This window comes from Schistocerca cancellata, chromosome 1 (genome assembly GCF_023864275.1).
Source record: "Schistocerca cancellata isolate TAMUIC-IGC-003103 chromosome 1, iqSchCanc2.1, whole genome shotgun sequence".
Taxonomy (NCBI): Eukaryota; Metazoa; Arthropoda; class Insecta; order Orthoptera; family Acrididae; genus Schistocerca; species Schistocerca cancellata.
The window spans coordinates 181227456-181255299 of NC_064626.1; the positions used below are offsets into that span (position 1 = coordinate 181227456).

General features: G+C 42.8%; 1 protein-coding gene across 1 annotated transcript in view; it reads right to left on the reverse strand.

Moving 5' to 3' along the window:
* Window positions 1–4061, reverse strand: part of LOC126168429 (homeobox protein six1-like) — a gene marked incomplete at its 3' end in the record, with an annotated part of 438551 nt that extends 434490 nt beyond the window's left edge. Inside the window, exon 1 of the mRNA XM_049920555.1 lies at window positions 3499–4061. Coding sequence (XP_049776512.1) covers window positions 3499–4061 — 563 coding nt within the window. The remainder of the gene's footprint in view (window positions 1–3498) is intronic.
* Between the last annotated feature and the right edge of the window lie 23783 nt (window positions 4062–27844).

Sequence of the window (27844 nt, forward strand, 5' to 3'; positions counted from 1 at the left end):
AATCCTGTAATTTGCTCGAAACTTTTCGCATAGTAATTGTTGTATGTGGGAGCGCAGATTGCCGAAATTCACTTTACCGAACAGGGTGAATTTTGATAGGAAAGTGCTGATAGTATGGACGACCGCGAATAAAAACATCATATAAACTCTTGGTCTTTACTCACATGTTTCTCAAGTACAACGACTTGGAAGTGTCAGCACTATAACTGGCAGCAGATTCACAAATCATTAATTGTGTTTGTATCGCCACTAACTTTATTGTCTTTGCAGATCGTATAGACATTAGCTGTTTTTCTAAACACGGCAGTTCTCTACAGCCCTATTCTAATTTAACGTTCCCACCAACAGCTGAAACGGAGGAAAATTACTTTTGTCTTGTTTAGGCTTTTTAAATTTACGAATATTAACTGGGAAGGGAAATTTGTTCACAGCCTTGGAAGGGAGTGAACAATACTTTTGTAAGAGAAAGGGAAAATAAGAACTAAGGACGTGGAAACTAGATTTACATGGGTACCTCTAGACATTGCAAAAGCTATAGAAAGAAATTACTGAATATCTGGAATTTAGAAAAAAAGTATTATATATTACAGAAATATGTGAAGCACTCACATAAAGTATAACTAAATACAGAAGGAAGTTTCAACATCGCCCATGAGAAAGAAGATATGCAGATACAGATACAGAATTGAGGCCAAGAATACAGACCGTGCTACACTATCAAAGATCTTGACACATCTTAATAACAGCTTGCACCACGCCTAAATTAATATTAAAGATCTCATAAAAGTACCCCAGCACACAATTAAGTATTTTATAAAAAGCCTTTTATAAAAGATCTTTGACTAAGTTATTTAAGTGCTATGTGGGCTCCAGAAGAAGTTGAAGTGACGACGAATCACTTCGCAAAACGGTCTGTTAATTTACCGCGCTACTAATTTACTACCCTACTAATTTCAAGTAGTTATGTCTTGGAAACCGCAGAGAATAGAGAATATGCTTTTAAGCATTCTACCATGTGTTCATGTCCCTCCAATCTTAAAATTCCTTTAAATTATTTATTTTTTAGAAACGTTTTCGTCGCTTTAACATGTCAACGCTTAAGCATGTGAGGGAACGTATGGAACTCCTCGCCCACTTGCACATGGTAACTCGCGGGAAACAGTATAGAACGTCTTAGAGAGCTCAAAATGTTGGCAGTGTCTTCGAATGGTGAGCATCTTCGTCTGTGAGGAATGGTGACGCCAACGGATGTAGCGGTAAACGGCGCTTGATGTAATTCAGAGATATTTTCGTAGAATTTTAGTGTAAGGACCAGTGGTCTCCGGTGGCCCGTTATACAGTAATTTTGCTTAGTTTGATTCCACACTCCATATTAATGTTTTTCTCTGTGTTGCACTGTAAATGCCTGCACACGGTTTGTACTGTGCGTCTTGTCTGAAAACAAACCCGTTCTACCCGCTCACGGTAGTAGTTTCTGTTGACAGTTGCGAGGCCCGTCTTGCTTTTCGCCCTCAGCTTGGATTCAGTACTGCGCCGTTCTGTCTCGGGTTTTGTTTTTCTGGCAGTGTTAGTTGTAGGCCTACGTTAAAGGTAAAATGCAGCAATAAGGACAGGTTCACTGATGAAGAGGTGGCCGATGCACATCTCATGTATGGGTTCACTGAATGCAGTGGATGACCGACGCAACGACTGCATGACGATCTGTTCTCGAAGCGACGGTAACCAAACCACACTACTTTTGTATCTGTACGTAGGAGAATCCGAATCATTCCTAACTAAAATGGTTAAATATCACAGGGCTTCTTTACCGATGTCAACGTATTGTCACAGAAAAGTTAAATGTGGAAATCAAGCGACTACATAGTAGTTACGTAATTACTCCGTAACGAGCCATCGGGAACCACGTGTCTATTATAGGAAAATACTCTGAAAATAACCTTGATCAACCTCCGAAATTTTGTTGGGAAGTTCGGACTGGCCCTGTGTAGACTACTGACGAGAGGATTCTTGCCTGTGACAATTTCTATTATTTGTAAGGTTAGACGTGTACCATTAACCCAAAGAGCGTGGATGGCTTCTACATTCACATACATTTGCAAAACCTGACGGCGTCAGATGAAGTAGACACAGCAATCTGTATTACTTATTTCTAATTCTGATTCTACGTGGTGACATATATGTCCAAGCCAGATTTTCGATATTTTGACATGTTACTAATAGTGGCGGTACTGCGGTAGAGAATATATCTTACCAGTATTATCGAAATTATTTCCTAATTCATTCCCGTACTGAAGGGATCTGTGTTGTTCTATGACGCAGCATGTAAATACGCGCATATATGAAACTAAGACTACGAATGATGCACTAGGTTTCTTTTAACGAGGAATAGGCTCTTTGCCTGTACTAGTGTACTTTGCTCTGTTTGAGTTATTTTGCTTCCAGCGTAGCAGAATGTCTTCACTCCATCCAGAACGTCGTCCCCACTTTCAAAATTATTGCTAATCTCATTTATGTTAACTCTCATTACTTTCGTCTTTCTTTAGTTTACTCTCTATAGTCTTATTCTTGAATACATCCATTCCAGCCTAAGTGGAGCAGAGGGGTCACTCTTGTAGCCTACTGATCACTGGACGTCTAAAACCGACACCTACAGGCAAGGTTATTGCTTGGCAGGTATTGCACCTCCTGAGATCGTCCTACGTCGTAAAATAGCTACAGACACTGAAAGCAAAAAGGCTGAACTAAATCATTTACATCCATCTACAGCCGTTAGCCACCAAGATCTAGGTTGAGACCAGAAGAAGTTTCCTCCGTTGCGCGTCAGCACTATCTAAGTCTCCATGCGCTGCCAGAAAACAATTGTGGAGAGCTAGTATCTGCATTTGACCAACTTCAAATGTGGCCATAACGTGCTGTCTAACATCGGGAGGTACTCTAGATTGATCCACTTGGAGATGCTTGAACAGGCTAAGAGCAAGGACAACGTTGTCAAATGGAGGTATTCAAAAGGGCTGATGAAATGTGAAAGCGGAGAAGAAGGCATAGTGGATGGCCTGTGCCACTGTCCATGCTGCATGAGTCATGCAGAAGAAAAGCCGTTGAGGGGTGAGGGTGGTGCAGTTGCTGTTGCCCCAGTTCTGGTAGGAAATCACTTACTTTTGCCCTCTTTCGTTTGGTTACGTAAAATATGTAAATGGTCAGTATCTATTGTTTAAGCAGTATCTCAAAACATTGCATAGTTATGTAGTGTACACTTTTGTACGACTTCTGACTCCACGAACGATAAAAGTACTCAGATCTGATGATGTTTTGCCGGAGCCGAAACCAGACACACTTTCACAAATATCTGTAAATGCATTCTAGATGGACAAAAAATTTGTTGCACAGCCAGTGAGTGACGATTTTGTCCAATGAAGGTAATGCATAATTTTTTGCAAATAATCACTGTTTTTGGTGGAAGGGGCAGCTAGCGAGGCGAGCAAAGCGGCGCGTACTGACCCGTCCTTCTGCTCGGCGGCGCGGTCGCGCTGCCGGCGGTTCTTGAACCAGTTGGAGACCTGCGTGGTGGTGAGCCCCGTGGCCTCGGCGAGCTCGCGCTTCTCGCGCGGGCTGGGGTACGGGTTGTGCGTGTACCACTCGCGCAGCACGGAGCGGGACTTCTCCTTGAAGCAGTAGCTCGTCTCCTCGCCGTCCCAGATGGTGCGCGGCAGCGGGAACTTGCGGCGCACGCGGTACTTGCCGACGGCGCCCAGGGGCCGGCCGCGCAGCTTCTCCGCCTCGACGTAGTGCGCCTTCAGCCAGAGCGCCTGCAGCTTGGGGTGGTTGTGCGGCGAGAACTGGTGCGACTCGAGAATGCGGTACAGCTCCTTGAAGTTGCCGCGGTGGAAGGCGACGATGGCCTTGGCCTTGAGCACGCTCTCGTGCTTGTGCAGCTTGTCGCAGGCTGGCAGCGACCAGAGGAAGCGGCCGAGGCGCTCGATGTTGCCCGACTGCTGCAGCACCTCGCACACGCACGCGACCTGCTCCTGCGTGAAGCCGAAACTGGGCAGCAACGGACTCATACTGGGCGCCGCCGTCACACCGACGCCGACGCCGCCCCCGGGGGCGGCCGACGCCACCGTCGTCGTCGCCGCCCCGACGCTGACGGACGGCGGCGGGGGCGCCGGCGGCGGCGAGTGCTGCTGCTGCTGCTGCGCCTGGAAGTGGTGCATCGGCGTCTGCAGGCCTCCGCCAGCGGAGGGGGGCCCTGCCAGCATCGCAGCCGGCGCGCTAGCCGGCCATGCGCCGCCGCTCTCTCCCAGCTGGCTACTCGCGTGGCGACGTGCACGGATGGAGCGCGCGCCCACACAGCGTCGACGCACTCGGCTCGAGGTCTCGAGACGTACTGCCGGCCGCGGCCGCCCGCCGCCACCGCCCCGACCAGCTAGCCGGCGACCCGCCCCCCTCGCCGCGCCCAATCGCCCTCCTTGCTCCCGCCGGCTCGCTCGCCATTGGTCCCGCCCAGCCGGGGGGGCCGGGCTAGCGCGTCCTGTGGGAGGCGCCGCGCCGGCCACGTGTGCCATCAGTCAGACGCGAGACGGCGGCGCGACCATTGTCCGACTCTGGAACGTCGTCGTTAATAAAAACACTATCTTTACGGCCACGCCGCTCGCGCCCGTAATTAATTATACGACGTGTTATTATTCCGGGAGTGAAAATCTGTTCCCGACCGAGCACCTACAAATAACAGTCCTTTCTTTCCCCCGTGGGTTCCGCCCTGCAGACCGGCGACCAATCCTGTAATTCCCGGTAAGCGTGTACCACTTGCGGACAATTAACGCTCTGGGAGGGAAAATAAGACAGAAACTACGGGAACTTCCACTTAAGTTTGTTACGATTCGCACGAAGTAAGCGGCGTTTACCAGCCTGACCTTATTGTTATTTAGATGAGCCATAGTTAAGATACTGGACATAACCGACACGAAAAATTTCTCAACGAATTGTAATTACTCCGCAACATACCAATATAGCAGTTTTTTGTGTTTCAGTTTTTGTTGCAAATTTTTATTCAGGCTCCTCTCGTTTTGTTAAGAACGCGTCTTCGGCAATTCGCTAGTCACCAACAACGCGAGGCACATTAAAACGAATGCACCTGTTGTGGGCAAACTTAGGATATAATTTTTAGGATATAATTTTGTAGCAGGAACACAATAGTTTTAGAAATAATGATCTTCTTCCTTTAATATCTAAAAGATGACTCGTAGTAACAACTAAAACTTCCTAGAGTAAAAGCATGGAAAATAAAAGAAATTCTTAGCAGCAAAGTAATTCACATAACACAAAACCAAGGAAGACCTTAGTAGAGGAGAGGAAACACACAGTTCTTATTTATTTACTTTAACACTTCCCCCCCCCCCCCCCCCACATCAAACAGTGGTGCACTGTACAACTTTTAAAAATAAACTAAGAAGATGAAACACATTACTTATGAAGTCCTATCTTGGTACACATTACTTTAAATTTGTTTGATTTTAAAGGACTTGTAAACATGTCATCTAGTTGATTTTCAGAACATACATATTCCACTTTGATATCTCCGTTCCCGCACAAAATGATACCATACTTCGATGTGCTTAGAACGTTTGTGGAACTCTGCGTTTCTCATTAGTTCACTGTCACTTACATTGTCAATGAACAATACGGACGGGTTTCTTTATCCACTGATCCCCAACAGCAGTCTGTTGAGCCATACAAACTCCTTGGCTGCTTCACTTGCAGCAACGAACTCCGCTTCAGTGGTGGATAGTGCAACTGATTTCTGCAGTTGAGATGTCCACGATACAGCCGTTTCGCCAATCATTGAAACAAAACCATTTGTTGAGCGTCTTATGTTGCTAGCAAAATCAGCATCACCATAGGCACAAAGTTTACCGCCAGATGAAGTATAGAAGAGACCGACGTCTGAAGTACCACGAAGATATCTGTAAATGCGTTTTACAGCGCTCCAATAAGAAGAACTGTGTTTAGTCATAGATCGAGCAACTTTTGGAACAGCATAAGAGAGATCTAGACGAGTAGATCATGCCAGGTACATTAATGATCCCATAGCCGAGCAATAAGGAATGTTGCTGTCAAGAATATTGCTATATTCAATGTCTAATTGTTCATTATCACAGGGAGTTTTTAATGGTTTTGCATCAGCCATGATAAAGCGATGTAGAATCTTCTCTGTGTATGCTCGCTGTGAAATAAACAAGCCAGACTCTCGTTGCTCTATTTGCATACCTAAAAATGAATTCACTGCACTTTAAGTTGTTTCTGCGATAAGTTCATCATCGACATAAATAGCAAACAGCAATTTTTCTCTATTGCCTTGTCGAATGTAAATGCAAGGATCTGCTGTCGAACTAATAAAGCCATTTTTTTGTCATGAATGAATGAAACTTATTATTCCAGCTACGAAGTGATTACTTACGTCCATACAATGATTTCTTGAGGCGACAAACCCGTTCTGACCCGTCATCGAAACCTTCAGGCTGAGCCATGTATATTTCTGTAGCCAAGTCACCATATAAAAGTGCAGTTCTAACGTCGAATTGACCAAGTTTCTAATTTTCTTCTGCTGCAGTCGCAATTACAACAGGAACAGCGTCATAACGAGCAACTGGACTGAAGGTTACATCACTATCAAGTCCGGCACGTTGAAACATACCGCGCACAACCAAACAAGCACGATATCGATCAATCGACCCATCATATTTACATTTAATACAAAGTACCCATCGATTATCGATAACACGTTCTCCCTAGGCGGTTCTACCAAGTACCAGGTATCATTTTCTTCAAATTCCTTCATTTCTTCTTTCATCGCATTATTCCATTTATTGGAATTACTACTTCCCATAGCTTTGTTGAAGTTTGTTGGTGCAAGCTCTTCGTGGATTACTTTTGTCAGGCAAACTAATGTATTTGCTTCTTGATAGTGGTGAGGCTGGTATCCTAATTGGTAGCCACTAAAATTTACTGAGGGACGTATTTCACGAACTGGGCGTCGATTTGGTAACACATTCGAATATTCTTGGTCACTAGCTTCACTCTGTTGCTTTACCTTAAACACTTGACTTCCCAGTACGACTGAGTAGAAAAACGGCTGTGTCACATACATGAGCCCAAAATGATTTAGGTAACGTTTTAGCATTGAGCGAGCTAGTTCAACTATGTGTCTATTTGCTTGTTCAGTAACATCATTTTGCACAGGAGCGTCTGACACGTAAGACCAAACTCAATACCACGGTCTCGTAGAACAATACCAACTATGTTACAATTAAACTCTCCTCCGCCGTCACATCGAAATACTTTTATCTTATGATCAACAGCATTACACTCCTTCAAAAACGTTTTCAAACTGTTAGCCACTTCATATTTTTTCCGCGTTAAATATATCAGAACGAAACGAGAATAACCATCTTTGAAAATCACATAGTAACGAAAACCATTTACAGAGTCAGTAGACATGGGTCCATTAACGTCTGCATTGATCAACTCACTGACAGTTTGTGGACGATCTCTGCGATGGCTAAATGCTTTACGGTGGGTTTTGCCAAGAACACGTCCATCACAAAACGATGCGGTATCAGGGCACTTACCTGATGTAGCGAAACGAGAGAGCACATCTCGTACATGACGTTCATCTTGACGACCGAGTCTCTGATGCCAACATTGTGGTTGTTCTTCTGAAGTTGCTAAGTTAATCATTACTTGTGAATCCGGAAGAAAAACTTGCATGTTCGTAATGTATACTTCCTGTTGCGACTATTTCATTACGTCGTCGAATGATAACACCTTTGTTATCATAAGTCACATTATATCCACGTTGTGTAGCTTAACGGACAGAGAAAAGTTGTTGTCTGGCGTCATGTACATATCAGACATTTTCAAGCCAAGCACATGTCCACTTTTGATTATGAATATTTCAGTCTGAATACTGGCGGTCTCATGTGCAAAAATAACTTCTTTGCCAGCTGTCGGTACACATGGTGGAATCGGAAACGTTTCAAATGTAGCGAAATGCCGTTTATTTGGTGAAATATGATATGCCGTGCCAGAGTCCGAAAATCCAAAAACCTGCACTATCAAAATTAACATGAGCCAATTAGCTACTGGCTAAATCATGTATTTGATTTGCTGCTCACTTTTAAACTGGAACTTAAATTATTACTGTTGTTATCTGTCGCTTTTGCTTCCTATGCGGCCATGCGCTTTCGGCAGTTTGCGATAGTATGTCGAGCTTTCTTGCGATACAGACACGAATGATTTTCTTTCTTCTTTGAATTACTCCCTTCTGTTGCAAATTTCTTCTGTTTTTGATGTTGCTCATCCGATTTTGATTTTGCGTAGAAAACACCAGCTGCCTGTGTAGCTAGCGAATTCTCAATGGAAGGCAAATTCTCAATGAGAAGCTGTGTTGTCTGCTCAGATTCAGGAACACGATATCAGGTCGGCCTGTAAAACTGATTTCGTGTCCAAATGTTTCGACAATACGATGGTAGAGGAACGAAAGGGCAAAGTTGCATTTGGACTAATTTTATCCAGTTCACAGAACAAGTCATGGAAAATGTTCACAAATAGCGACGTGTGTTTCGTAATAGGCGTGACGTCATCTTTTGACGTTTCAAAGAAACAAACGAGCAATGTATATAGTCGCTGCAATAAAGATTGTTCATATACTGACGTAAGGTTATCCCAAATTTCTTTTGCGCCAGTCTTCTTTCTTACATGAATAGCAGGTTCCTCATAAAGCGCCGTTCGAGTGACACGAGCTGCCTGAGCATTGTCCCGTTGCCAGCGCCGATATGCGTCAAACGGTTCGTCTCCTTCCTATAATAAAAACGTAAATGTCGTGTGACTAGGGCCTCCCGTCGCGTAGACTGTTCGCCAGGTGAAAGTCTTTGGATTTGATGCCACTTCGGCGACTTGTGCGTCGACGGGGATGAAATGATGATGATTAGGCCAACAGAACCCCTAGTCCCTGAGCGGAGAAAATCTCCGACCCAGCCGGGAATCGAACACAGGCCCTTAGGATTGACATTCTGTCGAGCTGACCACTTTTTTTTCTCTTCATTTTGTTCGGTATTATTTATTGCGTTTGGTCCGGGCGGACGTCGAAAGACATCCGTTCAAGGTGATCGTTGATTCCTTTACTCGGTATTTTATCACAGAAGGCGAGCAGCCCCCTGGCGGAACACGCTGAGCTACGGTGCCGGCTACCACTCAGCTACCGGGGGCGGACTCCTTCCTTTAATGTACGACAATGACGTGTACCATCTATAATCGAATAAAGAGAATGTTCCTTTAAACAAAGCTGAATCTGCCATTTCCATGTTTCCCGCTGATCTTCACTTGACAATTTGCGAATGTTTGTACGACTATTATCATCACTCAACTCAACCGCTGTGTCTTCAATTCCAAAACTTTTGCAGTCTCATGAATATCCTAGTAAAGGGAAAAACAGTCTCAGAACCTGAAGCGTTCAAATATGGGCCCATATAGTGTTGTGGGCGAACTTAGGATATAATGTTATAGCAAGAACACAACACTTTTAGGAACAGTGATGTTCTTCCGTTAATATCTAAATGATGACTCATAGCAACAACAAAAACTTCCTAGAGTAAAAGCATGGAAAATAAAATACTCTTAGGAGCAAAGAAATTCACACAACACAAAACCAAGCACCACCTTATGAGAGGAGAGGAAACACACAGTTCTGATTTATTTACTTTAAAAGCATTTAAATTTCAGTTCGAACTCTACGTGCTAGTGGATAGAAAGCCTTAAAGATAATATCAATTTAATGCAAAGATTAATCTATTGAGAATGAAATATCGTACGGTAAAAGATAATATTTAGTCACAGAGCAATATGATCGATTTTTACTTTATTATTCCTGGAGTAGACGGATGGAAAGAGTGAGTAATGAAAGAGTATTGGAAAGGTTTGGTGAGAAAAGATGTCTGCTGAAGGTTATAGGGGAAACGATAAACAACTGGTTGGGACATTCATTGAGAAGGGAGTGCTTGCTACCAGGTGCTTTGGAAGGACTGGCTTGTGGGAGAAGACTGAGAGCAAGAAAGAGATAAAGATGACAGACCACATAAAGGGAAGAGGAAATTATGCGGCCGTGAAGAGGATGGCAGAAGGCCCGACAGCCTGGAGAACTACCACGTGAAAACCTGCCTTTTGGCAGAACACTTATGATGATGACGATGATTCCAGGAGTGGAATTCTGTTCGCGGCCGACCACCTACAAATAACAGTCCCTTCTCTCCCCGCGGGTTCCGCTCTGCGGACCGGCAACCAGTCCTCTAATTCCCGGTAAACGTGTGGCACTTGGGAAAAATTAACTCTCGGTGTGGAAAAATGAGGCAAAAACTGTGGGAACGTGCACTTCAGTTTGCTACGATTCGCACGAAGCAAGGGGCGTTTACCAGCTCGACCTTATAGTAATTTCCGTGGGCCATAATGAAGATACTTAACATAACTGACACGTAAAATTTCTTAACGAGTACGTAATTACTCCGCAATATAATAATATACGACTTTTTAAGTTTTGGTTTTTACTGCAATTTATTATTTAGGTTTCACTCGTTTCGTTCCATCTTGTTACGAAAGCATCTTTAGCAATTCGCCATTCGCCAACAACTAGAGCTATTTTTTTCCCGCGAGCTACGTTCAAATAAAAGCACTTAAATTTCAACTGAGACTTTAAATGCTATTGGATACAAACTCATAAAGAATGTATCGTTTTAATACGTACTCCACTGAGAAATGGATATCTTAAATCATAATATTTAAAGAGCAATATTTTTGATTTATAAGTTACAAAAGAAAATAGTCGCGGAAAATCAATAGCATTCCTTTTTGTTTGAACACAAAAATTCTACTTCGTCGCGAATATTAGCGTCGACTTCTGAAGGAATCAATTTCTTGTTCCGATTGAAATTTTAAGACAGACTAAAGACGAGTATTTTAAACATAATTAAGTAACTGCCGAGTTCGCACTTTCAGTAAGCTCCTTCTGGATTTTAATAACTGCACTGCTGATCTGAGATCAGCGCTATTGTCAACAGTTTGTCTACTGAAAAAAATAAAGAATGATATCCAAAGGAATCAGGGCAGAAGCAAAAGCAAAGAAAGAAACACGTAACTGAACAAATATCAGGACTGAAATGTGGAGGAGACCTTCTTCTTGAACTGGGTCTTCTTCTTCGAGCCAATTCCAAAGCTATGCCACAACACGAACTTTCGCACTGTGCTGTCGCCGCGATCCATATTAAAGTAAAATGATCAGCTGTACTGACGAAATTAATTTTTACCAATACATATCCACTCGCTTCTTGCACAGCGAAACCATACCAAGAGTTCTAATCAAATGCACGTAAAAGTTGAATGTAGATACAGTCAGAAGCTATTCAAGAATGATTCATTAGTGGTTTTGATACGTGGGCTGCCGCAGGAATTTATCCAAGTCTGGGTAAGACTGCAAATTTCCATTTTTCGTATAACTGACATAGCGAGTCTCAAAATCGTGTGAAGTTTCACGAAATCAGTCCATTAAATTTCGGGTATGCAGCTGCGCAAGTAAAATTTCCTCCACCGATATTTCGGCAGCGTATCGTCCGGCCATCCTCTGAGCGAGTCACAAGACTGCCCGAAATTTAATGTACTATTCATTACGCCGCGAGAAGTTGAAAATGCACTTCACGAAGTCAATTTGATATGAAGTACAGAAAATTTAATTGTATCTCAGAATTATTAAGGAATATTACTTTGATATCTTAATATTAAGCCAGTTTCAGTACTATAGGAAAAATACAACTTTCACGTTAATAATGCGAATATGAGCGTTACCTTTTGAAATAAACGATTTGAGATTGCATCCTCGTATTAGCCTACTCAATTTTGAGTGCCCAACGAGCTACGAAATAAAGCTTCGAAACTAGAAAATATTCACAAAAGAGATGTATTCATATTTTAATATTGTTAGGTTTAAAGTGGAAATTAAAAATTAGAAATAGAAAAGAGAGTCAGAAAATTAAGAAAACCTTTTTGTGTACACCAAAAGAAAAAATTATATAAAATGACACATTAATACTTCTCGGAGTGGAAATACAGCGTATAAAACTTAAAAAAATGCTTGTTCAACTTTGATCTGAACACTTACCTACAAAATTTCACACCTAATCATGGTCGTTGTAATATCACATTTTATTACGGAAATAATTGTGTTAGGTACTGTGCTGTGTATGGGAACCAAAGCCATACACCTTGCATTAGAAAAACGAATGGAGAGCTGCATCAAACCAGTCTCTGGACTGAAGACCACAACAACAACAATCATACCATTATCTCGGATTCTTTATAACATTTGTTGTTGGATTTAATGTTAATCAGTCCAATTTTGTTCTTGCTCTGATAAAGGCGAAGGGAACTTATAATCGTGAATATTAAGTACTACAACTCGATAGTAAAAGTTGTATTCACGGAAGAAATAAACGAGTGTTTATCTCTGATAAATAAGTAGGTGAAACTCTCTCTGAACCTTCTAATTACTGTATAAAGTTTCAGCTACACTACGTCGATGCTGAGTTGGAGAGGCGCTACGGAGATTGGCGAACGAACTTACAAATAAACAGGGCAACTTTCAACGGACTCGAGAGCACGCAACAAGAAATCTACCACAGCTCTTCACCAACATGTTAACACACGACAAAAACACATAAGGGGAGTTCGGTTTCAATGCACATTTCAGTACACCATTCGAAATCCATGAATACATGTCAATCTTGCTTATAAAATCATAAAATACAGCGAAAATAACAATATAAGGTGGAGTTATTGCTTTACTTTCATGTTCTTCGTTTCTTAAGTGTTGACTGCCATAACTAGGTCCAACAAAATGCGTTTTGAACACTACGTACAAGCGCCAGGTATACGACTAGATGAATGTGCGAAATTTCCCAAAACAACCATAAAAATTGCAGGTGCAATTGACTTTCGACGCACTCGGACTAAACGAAGGCACTCCTCGTCTCTTCTGTTTACCCCTTTACTGTGCAACCACGCCAGCATACCACGACTGCAGAATTCATAGTTGCACGATGCGGTGTGCTGCCCTTCTTCGAGTATGAGAAGCTCCCAGTTCCTCGAGAGGATATCTTTTCGTCCTCGAAATTTCAAATTTTCATCTCTCTTCTAGCACAGAAAATGGTATCTTCTTTTACGACTATTGCACTCGGACTCACAGATTAAGAATTGATGTACATACGTACAGTATAGCGCGACCGTGTCGCCAGAGTCTGTTGCAGCTGTTCTGCCGGATAAAACTGAATGTATTAGCGGCGGTCAAATGGAAATGAGATAGATGGAAAAAAGTAAGTAAACTACTTATTATTTCAAAAGTAATCGCAATAACTGTTAATACATTTACCTCACTGTGAAACAAAAGGGTCAATGCCTTCATGGAAAAACGTTTGCGCTTGCCTGCGGAGCCAGGATTGAACCTAGACGTGCACCTGTTCGTCCCAAGCAGATCGGCGCCTCAGGACTCAAAAATATGGAAATCGCATTGCGAGAGGTCGTGACTGTATGGAGAATGTATAAGGGCTTCACAGCAAAACTTGCAGCGGAGTCGAAACAATCTTGGCAACGTTATGGCGGGCTCGCAACGTTTTCCATGTTTTTGGAGCCCTAAACTACATTCGTGACCGCCACTTTGCTTCGGGCGAAGTTTTGCACACCTGCTTACAACCATAGTTCTGTAGTCAATCGGAAACTTTTTCCACGAAGAAATTGACCGTCTTGTCTGTCTGTGGGATAAATGTAATAAGGTTATGGCGATTATTTTTGAAATAATAAAAACTTATTTTTTCCATCTGTCTCGTCTTCATTTGCCTCCCTCTTTTGTAATTAGCAAGCAATAACGAGACTTGTTCTCAGAGAAATGGTTAATTTCTATCGTGATTCTGTTGTACAGCAGATGCAGGGGTGTCCTTGTAGGAACTGGGGAGGATGCCAATCACAGTTACTGCTGCCGTGTTTCTCTTGTGCTGGCAATCCGCGCTCTACAGTGTTGGACCCGCGCCTTTCTGTAGTTAGATAACGTCTCTAGGAAGAAACACAAAGGCAGAACTAAAAAAAAAAATGAAAATAGGGGTTCCTCTAGCCGCAGTCGTTGCTGTAAATGCGTGAGAATTTTGTGATGAACCTCCAGGTTCCAAGAAAAGGGAATTGCCCCTTCTTGTCCACCCCCCTCCTGACGACTATGTTTTGATGTAAATGAACCGATCGCATCCAACACCACCTTACCGACTACTATGAAGTTGACTATCCTTGCAGGAAATGCTGCTGGTATTGTGACGGATGAATTTCGCTATTAAAAATGAGCGACACATGTTGGAACATGTGTAAAGGAGCAGATAAAAAATAACAGCAACAAATTACAGGATTAACGTAGCAGCCTTTAGGCAAAATACGTACAGCGTCATGGCAGCCCTGTTCGTATTTTTGTTTGGCTATTCAACATAGTTGTTCAAACGGCGACCGACACGGCAATGGCGGAGTGTACAAGGACACATCGCAATCTGTGCAACGCTCTCTGGCGTCACAGAAAACTGGCGGACAAGTTCAGCGAGTGTGACGGTTTTAGGAATCTGGTCAATGAGATTGTCGAGTAGAGAATCGGAAAGTAGGCTCTTCAAGCGAACGCAAAAGAAGACGTCCACCGGCGTCAGCTGTGTCGGGACCGCTGTGATCCACCGTAACGAGGAAGCGTACGAGCCTTTATCACGGTGAAGCCGCGTGTCTAAGTACTAGCAGGGCAATCTGTTCCACTAAGTGTGGAAGAAAACGTGCTATAAGCTCTCTCTAGATGACTGTGAGCACAGAATACGGATTGAGGATAAATCAAAGGAACACGAGATTATAATGAGGAGTAGCAGAAACTGGTTTAGCGGTGAATTTAATATCAAAAGTGGCGACCACGAAATAGATGAAGTGAATGAACTCTGCTAAATTGGAAGAAAAATGACACATTACAGACAACGCGATGAAGATATAAGAAGCAGAACAGACAAAGAGACCATTATTCGCTATAAGAATTCAGCTAGTATTGTATAAAGAAGAACTGTTTGCTAATGAACGTTTGGCGCACAGTACGGTATTGTATGGTGGTGAGTGGTAGGCTGTTAAAAAAAAGTGGAAAAGATGTGAATTGAGAGATTTGATGATACAGCTTACACGGTTATTGAAATATAGGAGGACTGATAACAGAAGGAATGAGAAGATTCCTCATAGAATCGACGAAGAAAGGAACACACGGAAAACATTGACAAGAAAAGGGGAACGGTATGACAGGACATAAGATACCCGTAAGTAACTTCCGCGGTAATAGAGGTAGCCGTAGAAGCTAAAAATTTAGAGTCTGGGAATATATTCAACCAATAGGCCTAACTAAGAATGTTGGTTATAAGCGTTCCTCTGAGTTGAAGAGGTTGACACAGGAGAAGTAGTTGTTGCGGGCCTCGTCAAAGTAATCAGGAGCCCTCCCCCCCCCCCCCCCCTCCCCCAGAAAATAAAAATCTTCACTATTTTTCAAAATGCAATCGACCCGCGAAGACGCAATAGAGTTCACGTTTTACTAACACTAAACCATTCAACCAAACTCTCTGGACAACTTTTGACAGTTAGTCAATAGCGTTAATGTCTTCCCGTACGCTCAGAAGCTGGTCGGCCGTAGAATACAGTATCTGCTTTGTGATTCTAAGCCTGTCGGGTTTGATCTTGCGTTGTTCTCAGCAATAACAACTTCTTTAACAGAAATTTCAAAAACGTTGTTTTGCAATAAATACGTTCATGTCTTTCGCTGGATCAGAGTAATTCAAGCGTTTGTTTTAGAGTTTCATCATACGTCGAGGAAGTCTAGCGAGTAACAGTGTTATCTGTGCGTTAGCTGCTTTCTATTTGGTTAAATTCTGATTTTTCGGCGTTAGTTATCTCGAATAAGAGTTTGCACTGGATAACGAAAGAATTTTCACGGAGGAAGCACAGTTTTATTAATATTATCAGTGAGTTACTTGCGTGGTACTTATACAGGTAGTATGCAGAGCGAGCATTATACAGAAAGTAAAAGCACAACTTAGGAGAAAGTGAAAAGAAATAGAAAGTGAAAAGAAATACTATTTCATTTTTAGTAAGATTGCTGTTTCCATTATTGTCCGCCTGACATGTGTTTGTTGTAGAAGTTATCACAGCAGGTACGAGTAGTTTATTGTTAGTGCATATTTATCATTAGCGTGAGGAAAAAGTGCTACAGATGAAAACAGTGAAAAAAACGAATATTTTAACGGAAATGATGGGAGAACAACGTTTAGCTGTGGCTGGAAAGAAATGAACACACTCGCCATTGTGCTATGAGGACGTCCGTGGATAGCAAATACGGCAAAGACTGAAACACCGCTTTCAGGAGGCAAGAATATCTAAGGTATGATTAAAGTAAAAGAGGATACTGTAACTCTAAACCCTCTTGCCGATGACTAGCTCTCCGATCACCAAACAGCGTCGTCGACAACGTATTAAGTGTCCATTCAGGGTCAGTTATCACAACAAGATCAAAAAAGGCAAGTGTATTAGTAGCGTAGGCTAAGTATCAGAATTTGAAATAGTACGCGGCTGGTCCCCGCGGAAGTTCGAGTCCTCCCTCGGGCATGGGCGTGTGTTTGTCCTTTTGATAATTTAGGTTAAGTAGTGTGTAAGCTTAGGGACTGATGACCTTAGCAGTTACGTCCCATAAAATTTCACACACATTTGAACACTTTTTAAATGGTGCGATTATTATATTAGTTACGGTAAAAGTAGGTGTAAACAATTTTCTTGTAATAGAACAGATAACAGCAGATGACAACCAAAATGAGGAACCCATGTTTCTTTTCTTGTCGCCGGAATAGGAACAAAAAATTATGCTATAGAAAAATCCAAATAAATTAGCACGTAGGGCCAGGAGTTGTCTGAATGGTAGCTGTAGAAGTAGATAATTATGGCAAACTAAACATGAAAAACATTGTAAATTTTCATTAACATTCGGCGTGTTGATAAAACGAGATCAGATTGCAAATGTCAGATTTAGTTGTTACATAATTTCAAACTTGAACTGCAATGGTCCGTTATTGTCTAGAAGAAATTGGACTTTAATGGATGATTTCATAAACTGAACTGAATGATTTGTAGCAAATCAACAAATCTCAATTGACGCTGTACTGTACTCGAAACAGTGCCTTGCACACGTTCGTGTCGATTCCATATTCTTCCAAGTTCAAGCTTAGATCTGGTGGGGACCACAGTGACGATTTTATTCTATCCGTGATGGTCTGAGAACACTGCGGCTGTTTTCGCAAATGTCAATAAAAAAGAAATTTGCAACTAGCAGCAGTACTAATGAGTGAACAATTCATTTATCCGCTAACTGGGTTTGAGCCACGCCCAACAACAGAGGGCAGCGATGACTTCTCGTGCAAATTTCACATAGGCCTATAAGCTTAAACGTTATAAGAGGTGTACAAAAGCCTTTACAATACGAGCAAGGTCTATACGTTCTACTTGCTTGAAGAAAATATTACATTTTAACCATCTACTTAATCGATATGTCAAATAATTAATCATGAGAAAGATTGAGGACATTAGTGTTCACGTCTTATCTTTACATCTGAAGTACCGTCAGCTCGTTAGTAGCAATAGTTTAATGTATATGATGTACGGCAGTTACTGCTTTTGTCATTTTTTTCTATTCAGAGCATACATACTGCAGTATTTTTAAAAAATTACGTATGCTCTCGTATATATGTCAAATTTATATGACCAGTGCGCACTGCCGTCTCATCTGGGCCCCAAACTAGTTACAGAAAATTGAATTATTCATTTATAAATAGTGTGTTACAGTTCAGTTCTCCACTGTAATTAAGGAGAAGATTTGTGACGAGCGTTGAAAATTCATAGCCCCCCCCCCATGATCTGAGAATAAGCAGCAGCCAGTGGACGTCGACAAACGCCCATCGCGAAAGAACAACTTTCCGACTTTATCTACTCGCCGCAGGCTGAAAATTAAAATTTGTATAGAACAGAATAGTACATCTTGTTCATTGCCCACCTCGAGTAGATAGTACAAGCCTTCCGCAAGATATTACTAAAATTGCGGCGAACTGTCCAAACAAGCCTCGCTATGTACTTCAACAAAAAGCGTTTGTGGTAGGGAAACTGTTGCATTGTTTCTGCTGGAAAATTTTATCGCACCCACCATACAGACCATATATCGCACCAAGTCATTATCGTTTGTTTCAAAAATCTAATGGATCCTTAAAAGAGTTTTGCAGATGGTGCAGAGGTTCAACAGAGGATGATAAGGTTACTTACAGAACAGGCGGAACTCTTGTACGACTGTCGTATAAAAGGTTTGTAGCACGGCCCACAAAACTTCAAATTATTCACGATTCAGTTGCTGTATCACGGCACTCTGAATACACCATTTTTTATTTACAGTGTTTGTCTACGCTTTGCTCTTTCAATGGATGCATGTTGTTTTTCTCATAGTTTTGAAAGAAACGGACATTTTTATATCAAATGCTTTGCTGACTTCACAGCCAGATCTACTCTTAAACGCCATTTTCCTTTGTGCCATCGTCTTTCGTCAGACTTCCCGTCAGTTCCTCCGTCAACACAGAATCAGTCACGCATCGCAAAGAGAGAGAGAGAAGTACTGGAAGACTTATTTCCTTCAGAGAACAGAAAACAAATAATGTTCAGAGCAAGAGGAATGTGTTCATTCAAGTTTGGATCGTGCACGCTCCGTAAGACTTTTTTGATGCTACTTGGCCATTCAGGTAAGCAAAGTTTTATTTAATATTTTCGTTTTTCGTTCTACCAGATATGCTTGCCACTGCAGTGCGCCTTAGTAGTTAATTCTCCATTCTCCATTCTAAACTGTTCCTGTCACCTTCAAGTTCCGTGTTTATATGTCTCCACTTACAGTCACATTGCAGTTAGAAGGAACACCAATTCTGTATACACGAGGCGCTCTCAATAGTAAGTACGTAAGCCACAAAAGAGGCAAAACTAAGGAATTCACTATCGTCAAAACACAAATACTTTTTAGGATGATTGGTTTCCGTTTAGCAAATGCAGTAAATCATACGAAACAATAATCATGTTCAGTGGCATACTACGCAAACTGAACCTGAGGAATACTGAACAAATTCCACACTATTTTGGCGTAATCGTCATGATGATGGGCCGTTGCCAGTTCGTTGACAATATTTCAACATTCATTCAAACATATCATCAGCTCATAGCGCAACAGAATAATGAAACTGATTTCCGGGTGTAATTCAGAGGTGTGAAAATCCTAAATAGCTGGATTTAGGTAACGCATCTTAAGCTCCTTCGAGAAAGTTTACAAGGGATTATATAATGCCGGCCGGAGTGGCCGAGCGGTTCTAGGCGCTACAGTCTGGAACTGCATGACCGCTACGGTCGCAGGTTCGAATCCTGCCTCGGGCATGGATGTGTGTGGTGTCCTTAGGTTAGTTAGGTTTAAGCAGTTCTAAGTTCTAGGGGACTGATGACCTCAGAAGTTAAGTCCCATAGTGCTCAGAGCCATTTGAACCATTTTTGATTATATAATAACAAATAATTCCGTTTCACGTATTTTCGTGGTCCGGACGGTGTTTCCCATGGTATCCTCCTTGCCAATCTGTTTAAATGCTCGTGCTTCGTACTGCCGTATGACTTCAGGCGTCGTTTCCCCTAGAAGTACAATATATTGATGCACTTCAGTATTGCTGCTGACCTTCCAGTCGCTGTCGTGGTCGTTTTAGGACCTAATGTCCTCCTGATAAATCGGCGTGTTTCACCAGCGTACATAAATTTTGGAACCCGTTTGATGCTACTGAATTCAGAGGAGATAGCACTACTGTTGCTCATGGAGGAGATCTGTAATCCGGTTTCTCTACACATGTCTTCAGGATTTCGATTTGGATGTGCACTCTATCAGTGTTTGCAGAGAGTATGCTGCAGTCACGTATATAATATACACGACAAGCTCCCGCCATTATTCCATCTGGTAATGCACGGATAACAGATGAACGTTGATAATCCAAAATTCAAATGTTTTTGTCGGAAACTGCTATATTCGGGCAATCGGCAGTTCGCTGCACTTGTATTGGCTCAGTATGAAACGAATTAAAAAATCTTCTGGAGCTTACAGCTTCCACGGACAGTAATCTAAACGTATTCTGACGAAAGCTCGCGGGAATTTAAGCTGGTGACGCGACTGGAATATTTTAACAGCAATTTATTATATTTATCGTGCGTGATTCAATTGTTTTGGTACTGATCTCCCGCTCTTCGACCATGTCTGCTTCCATGCGTTCAGCGTCCTTATTAAGCTGTTTATTATTCAGCTAATATTTATCTACTCTTACAGTTTCTTTCCTTACGCGGCTCCGTTCAGCACTGTTTCTCGTTAGCTTAGAAGCGGTCACACTAACCATTGCTCTTTTATGGTAATGGATTCTCACAGTTTTCTTCCGTAGTTTCTACCATTTAATAGCTATTCAGCTCGTTCTTAATTTTTCCACTTAATTTTGAACGTCCTGTTACACATAACTAATACTTCCCATCTCTTCTCTTTCTTAGTTGCGTCCGCACCTCTTTCCCATACATTATTTTGTTTTCGTTTTAATGGTCTCCTAAGTCACATAAAGATAAAGAATTAATGTTTTAAGATTTTCCTGCTGCGCAAGAGTATGTTCCGTGGAAGTAAATTCTAGACGTAACTGATGCTAGTGCAAGTTTACGCAACTGAAGAGCTCGTTTACACTAAGGCCGATACATAAATCGGGGCACATAGTGAGCCCACCCTTACATTGAGAAGACTGAAGGGCCCGCGACGGCGTATCAGATTCTCGAGAGTTCGCCACTATGGCTTCGCCTGTTGGTCCGATTCGTGATATTTCGCGTAAAAGACTCCCTCCAATCTTACAGTAAACAGGTTTGAAACAATGAACCAGAGCAGCCTTTTGTAATATTTAATTTTATTTCGTATAGACGATACTGGCGACTTACACACACATTCATTGCCATTTCCGTGACCACATTTAACACGATGAGTCACGTAAATCGTGAAAAATTTCTCATTAGAAATTCTTTGTGAAATTCGTTGTAGATCTAATTTACGGAAGTGATTGAAACGGCATCCATGTTAACTGTCCGAACAAAGAACGCTGCCCCACCCAAGGGCTTGTGGAGCATTCGGCTCTTATTTGCGAGAGCACATTTTTCATAGGAAATGCGCAGGCCTTTTGCATTCACATATCCATACGCTGCTTTACTTCTTCGTGCTTGCTCATACAAATTATGGGTGAGCGTTAACCATACTGAACAAAAATGGCGCCACATGGTGGAAGATGTCTGACATTCTCAGAAAAGCAGGTATAAGCCATAGGTTAATCTGGATAGTATACAACACGTACAACAACAAAGAGGGAGCAGTGAGAACGGAGTGCTCGGATTAGAAATGACGTATGCCAAGGAACCAGATGCCCCTCACCCCATACTGTCAAACATGTACATCAAAGAAACAAGGAAATATAGGAAAGGTTCAGGAGTGGGATTAAAATTCTGGGTGAAAGGATATCAATAACGAATTTTTCTGACGACATCAGTCTCTTCAGTGTAAGGAAGAATTACAGACCCGTTGAACTGATAATCTGATGAGCACAGAATATAGACCGAGACTATACCAAAGAAAAACGAAAATGTTTGAAGCGTACCATAACAGAACTTAGGAAAATAGTACACTATGAGACAGTATCCTGCTATATTTGAAGGAAAATAACGCATGACAGACGAAGGGAGCGGGAAATAAGAAGCAGAGTAGCACATGAAAAGAAAACATTCCAAACTAAAAGAAATCTGTTCCGTCGCTTACATCTGTGGATGGAGTATTACGAACTTTTTCATTTAAGTGTCCCGACAAATAAAAATATAGTGGATTAAGGTCTGGGGAACCTGGAGAGCAGAACATTGGATCTCCACGAACAATCCAGTTTCTTGGAAACCCTTCATTTAGACAGTTACACACATTCATTCCAAAGTGTGGCGGTGTATCGTAATTCTGAAACCATAGCTGTCGCTTAACAACAAGTGGAACGTTATCTAATGAGTCAGACAAAGAATTGCAAAGAAACGTACGATGCAAGGGTGCATTCATCTCTTGTGGCGTTAGGTAAGGGCCCGAAAGCACTCCTCCCACGATTCCAGCCTCCATCATGATGCCAAAGTACGCCTGGAAACCACGTTAACGGGTGCGGTGTGGATTGTCTTATGTGGCTATTGTGTAGGTTGAAAATACCTTCACGAGTGGATGTCCATATTAAGTTATTTATTAAATGTTCGTTATCTTCCACTTGGTGCAAAAGCCGTTCTCAAAACTGTACCCTTCGAAGGCGGTCTTCTAGCCGCTGGTGTTGTAATCGTGGATGCAGTTCTTCATCGTGCAATACTTCAACAACCAGGTTTTGAGGTAATGGTTCAAATGGCTCTGAGCTATATGGGACTTGACATCTGAGGTCATCAGTCCCCTAGAACTACTTAAACCTAAGGACAACACACACTTCCATGCCCGAGGCAGGATTCGAACCTACGACAGTAACAGCAACGCGGTTCCGGACTGTAGCGCCTAGAACCGCTCGGTTACAGGGCCGGCCGCTTTGAGATGCCTGAAACCGCTTTCCAGTATCACGGGTACTTCACCGAGGAGATTGGTGAACGGTTTCAATAATCGCGTCCTCTATTCGTGGAGCACTACTAGTCCTTGGATGACCATGTCCGTTACTTTTCCCGAAGGCGTTGCTCCAAGAGATTGATGCGCGGGGTAGCCGCACAGTCTTAGGCGCCTTGTCACAGTCCATGCGGCTTCTCCCCGTCGGAGGTTCAAGTCCTCCCTCCGGCATGGGTGTGTGTGTTGTCTTTAGCCTAAGTTAGATTAAGTAGCGCCTAAGCTTAGGGACCGATGACCTCCGCAGTTTGGTCCCGTAAGCCCTTACCACAATTTTTTTTTTTTTTTTTTTTTTTTTTTTTTTTTTTTTTTTTTGCAAGAGACGGGAAGCACTATTATCGGCATGGGGCCTTTGTTGGTACCGTGCAACATACGCAAGGGCTGCAGCAGCAGCTTGGTTATCGGTTGCACCCAGCACTACAGGCATATGGACATATTCTTCGTTTGAGTAGTCCATTTGGAAGTCGCCATACATGGACTTGTAAAGGATCAGTTACGGTTGTGCTCTGCGCAGTTGGTAGACATATGGATGCAGTTGAATGGATCACAATGTCGCGTGGTAGGCTATAGTCATGTGACAGAACGATGTCCTGCTTATAAAGGTCGAGAACTAGGGGATGGACGTCTAAACAATAAAAAAAAGGCACCTGACGAGTGTGCTCCATTGTGGATGCGTGGTTCATACCCCAGCAGTCAACTCAGTGAACTACGCCGGCTGGTATGGCAGTGACGCACGTTCCTCCGTACATTCCGATGCGCTGCACGATGTTACAGAGTTGTCAGCTCCTCCTTTTCATACATGTGTTTACAAGATGCCCCCGGTCTGATTTTGCTGTATATACTTTTGTCTTGACTCTGGATGTGGAAACGCATGCAGACCTCAAAGTGCGACATTTTTTCTTCACCCTGTATGTATAGTAAACAGATTCATTGTCTGACCAGTTGAAATAGCTCCTTGTCACTGTAACAAATGTTACCAAGTTTCAATGAAAAGTACGTAACTATTAATGATCTAAGGCGCGTGAATGGAGGAACCAATTACGTTAGTTTCATGTTGAATGACGAAATAGGTTTGAGTTGAAGTGTTCTGGGTACACCTGGTACCAGCAGTATCCAGAACACGTCCCGCCTTATGTCAAATAGAAACTGAACTGATACATGTGTCGATGAGACGCGATAGGATGTGGCTTCCTTTAGCAAAGTTTTTTTTACGAACTTCCAGTGTGCTAGAGTAACTTGTGTCAGCAACTTCTGTTAGACAATATACATTGGAGGACATTTTAATAAATAAAAAGGTTTCCTACATCCCGTCAGGCCGCCCCCTTCCGAGGTACATTACACATTTTTTGTGAGATCTTCGGAAATGTCATTTTGTTACGTAAGTTTAAAACGATATGTTCTGTATTTTCGGCATATACTTAAGAATTCGGTAATAACTGTATTATGAATGAGTGAAAACTTGATTTTCCACCCTGTAGGTTGATTTGAAAATGAATCTAGGCCCGAAACAACTCATTGAATGAAAAATAATATATTTGCAACTAGGACTGGTTTTTCGTTCTGTTGCAAAGTTCTGTGCTTTTTTATTGGAGTGGGGGGGGGGGGGGGGGGGGGTGAGAGGGTTCTCAAAGCTTGAACAAAGGCAACTACTCATTAGAAAAACCAAGTTCAATCAACTTTTGTAACAAACTGATAAAGTTGTTCTAGTCTAAAATATTTAATAGTATAATTTTGTATTCATTACAACATAGTCCAAATAAAGATATGAAATTTGATCTGATTCTTTCCTTCATGTATAGCCATTTTTAAATGGTTCATCTTTCCCAGTACACTGGTCAATCTCATCCATACACTGAAACGTCCCCTTAGAAAAATTATACATGACTGTGCTTAAACTGACACACAATGTTTTTTTTTAGCGCAACGCAATCTGACTTTCAGTAATCCCTACAAGAGAATGGCCCTGACTAATTTAACCTATACGTTTCACAAATCACTTACCTCACAAAAATCTTCGTTACTCGAACTACTGCAATACAGCGAGCGCCACTAATGCCAGCTAAATAAAAGATTCTAACTACTGAAGGCACTAACTACTGATAGGCATAGTTAGCAAATGAAAGATTTTAATAGAGAACAAACAATGTATTTTTTACCTTAATAGTCATAATACACTCCTGGAAATTGAAATAAGAACACCGTGAATTCATTGTCCCAGGAAGGGGAAACTTTATTGACACATTCCTGGGGTCAGATACATCACATGATCACACTGACAGAACCACAGGCACATAGACACAGGCAACAGAGCATGCACAATGTCGGCACTAGTACAGTGTATATCCACCTTTCGCAGCAATGCAGGCTGCTATTCTCCCATGGAGACGATCGTAGAGATGCTGGATGTAGTCCTGTGGAACGGCTTGCCATGCCATTTCCACCTGGCGCCTCAGTTGGACCAGCGTTCGTGCTGGACGTGCAGACCGCGTGAGACGACGCTTCATCCAGTCCCAAACATGCTCAATCGGGGACAGATCCGGAGATCTTGCTGGCCAGGGTAGTTGACTTACACCTTCTAGAGCACGTTGGGTGGCACGGGATACATGCGGACGTGCATTGTCCTGTTGGAACAGCAAGTTCCCTTGCCGGTCTAGGAATGGTAGAACGATGGGTTCGATGACGGTTTGGATGTACCGTGCACTATTCAGTGTCCCCTCGACGATCACCAGTGGTGTATGGCCAGTGTAGGAGATCGCTCCCCACACCATTATGCCGGGTGTTGGCCCTGTGTGCCTCGGTCGTATGCAGTCCTGATTGTGGCGCTCACCTGCACGGCGCCAAACACGCATACGACCATCATTGGCACCAAGGCAGAAGCGACTCTCATCGCTGAAGACGACACGTCTCCATTCGTCCCTCCATTCACGCCTGTCGCGACACCACTGGAGGCGGGCTGCACGATGTTGGGGCGTGAGCGGAAGACGGCCTAACGGTGTGCGGGACCGTAGCCCAGCTTCATGGAGACGGTTGCGAATGGTCCTCGCCGATACCCCAGGAGCAACAGTGTCCCTAATTTGCTGGGAAGTGGTGGTGCGGTCCCCTACGGCACTGCGTAGGATCCTACGGTCTTGGCGTGCATCCGTGCGTCGCTGCGGTCCGGTCCCAGGTCGACGGGCACGTGCACCTTCCGCCGACCACTGGTGACAACATCGATGTACTGTGGAGACCTCACGCCCCACGTGTTGAGCAATTCGGCGGTACGTCCATCCGGCCTCCCGCATGCCCACTATACGCCCTCGCGCAAAGTCCGTCAACTGCACATACGGTTCACGTCCACGCTGTCGCGGCATGCTACCAGTGTTAAAGACTGTGATGGAGCTCCGTATGCCACGGCAAACTGGCTGACACTGACGGCGGCGGCGCACAAATGCTGCGCAGCTAGCGCCATTCGACGGCCAACACCGCGGTTCCTGGTGTGTCCGCTGTGCCGTGCGTGTGATCATTGCTTGTACAGCCCTCTCGCAGTGTCCGGAGCAAGTATGGTGGGTCTGACACACCGGTGTCAATGTGTTCTTTTTTCCATTTCCAAGAGTGTATATATAGCAGTTCATGACATCTATTCTTACAAATGTACTGTTTCTGATGGACACACCTCCAGATTATCCATTCTCAAAAATCCGCCATCTCACTTCCCCACATCCACCACTGCTGGCGGCTCGCCTCCAACTGCGCAACGCTACGCGCTGTTAACATCCAGCTGCCGAACACTACAATGGCAGAACACTACAATGGCAGACAACAATGCAAACTAGCCACAGACTGCACACAGCACAGCCAGTGATTTTCATACAGAGCGCTACGTGGCGGCGGCGTTACCAATATAAGAACCTAAACAGCCTACGTACAACACTTGTGGATGAAATGGACCACACATGTATGTTTTCAATTTATCATGTCTGTTGTATCTCAAGTAACAGCACCTCATGACACTCTTCACGAACATTCATGTAGAGGTAAAAAATTTGAAAAACACCAACATTTTATTCTGAAGAAAATAAGTAGTCCAACTATCCTGGACTTACCCTAAATCAGTGCTCCGCAGTTCTGTAAATCTACTCCCAGGATAAGAAACCGCAAATTACATCAAAGTTTAATGAACTGCACAGTGTTATGCTATAGTTGACAAAACGCAGAAATAAACACTAGTAAGCGTACTTTCAGTATCTTCCATCGGTTTAATTCACTGAACAGCGTCAATACGTCTTCAGTCAATAGTCAATAGTAAAATCAAGTTCAGGCGAAACTAAATGGAAAGAGCTGGAACTTTCCCTCCAGTTTCGGTAATACCAAGTAAATCAATTAATCAACGCCTGCTGGCGACATATCCATGTAAAGGTTCCATTCTAAACCGCGTGATTATTCTTGACCTTTCTTGTGACTTTGTAGCTATATCTGTCACTAGGGGAGAAATTCTACAATCAGAGAACGATGACTAACTCTCTGCCTCTGTGATTCGGTAAGCAGTATCTCCATGTTGTTGATGTGAGCACCATATCCATTGCGGAGATTCATCAATACCGTGTCCATTAGTTTCTGTTTGTTGTTTCAACTTGTTATAATTAGTTTTACTGTCCGAACTATTTTCTTGGACGCCAAGTTTTAGATGACCTCTGACTTTTAACATCAGTCTGCTGTATGACTATCTTTGGCAAACTGTCCTTTGTTTGGCGAAGGACGTGTTAACATTCTTTTTTATAATCATTTGACTATACTAGAAGTTACAATGACTATATCTTTCGTTATTTTCCTTTATTTTGTAGCACGTCCCCTCCTAACCACCCCCTCCCCCCCCCCTCCCCCGAGGCGACCTCACCACCAAAAGGAAAAGGGAAAAAAAAACTCCAATATGTCTGCAGAACTCACCAGTTGCATCGTAGTATCGTCTGTATTCTGTGTTAAGTGTGGCGACACTAAGCTGTAAAG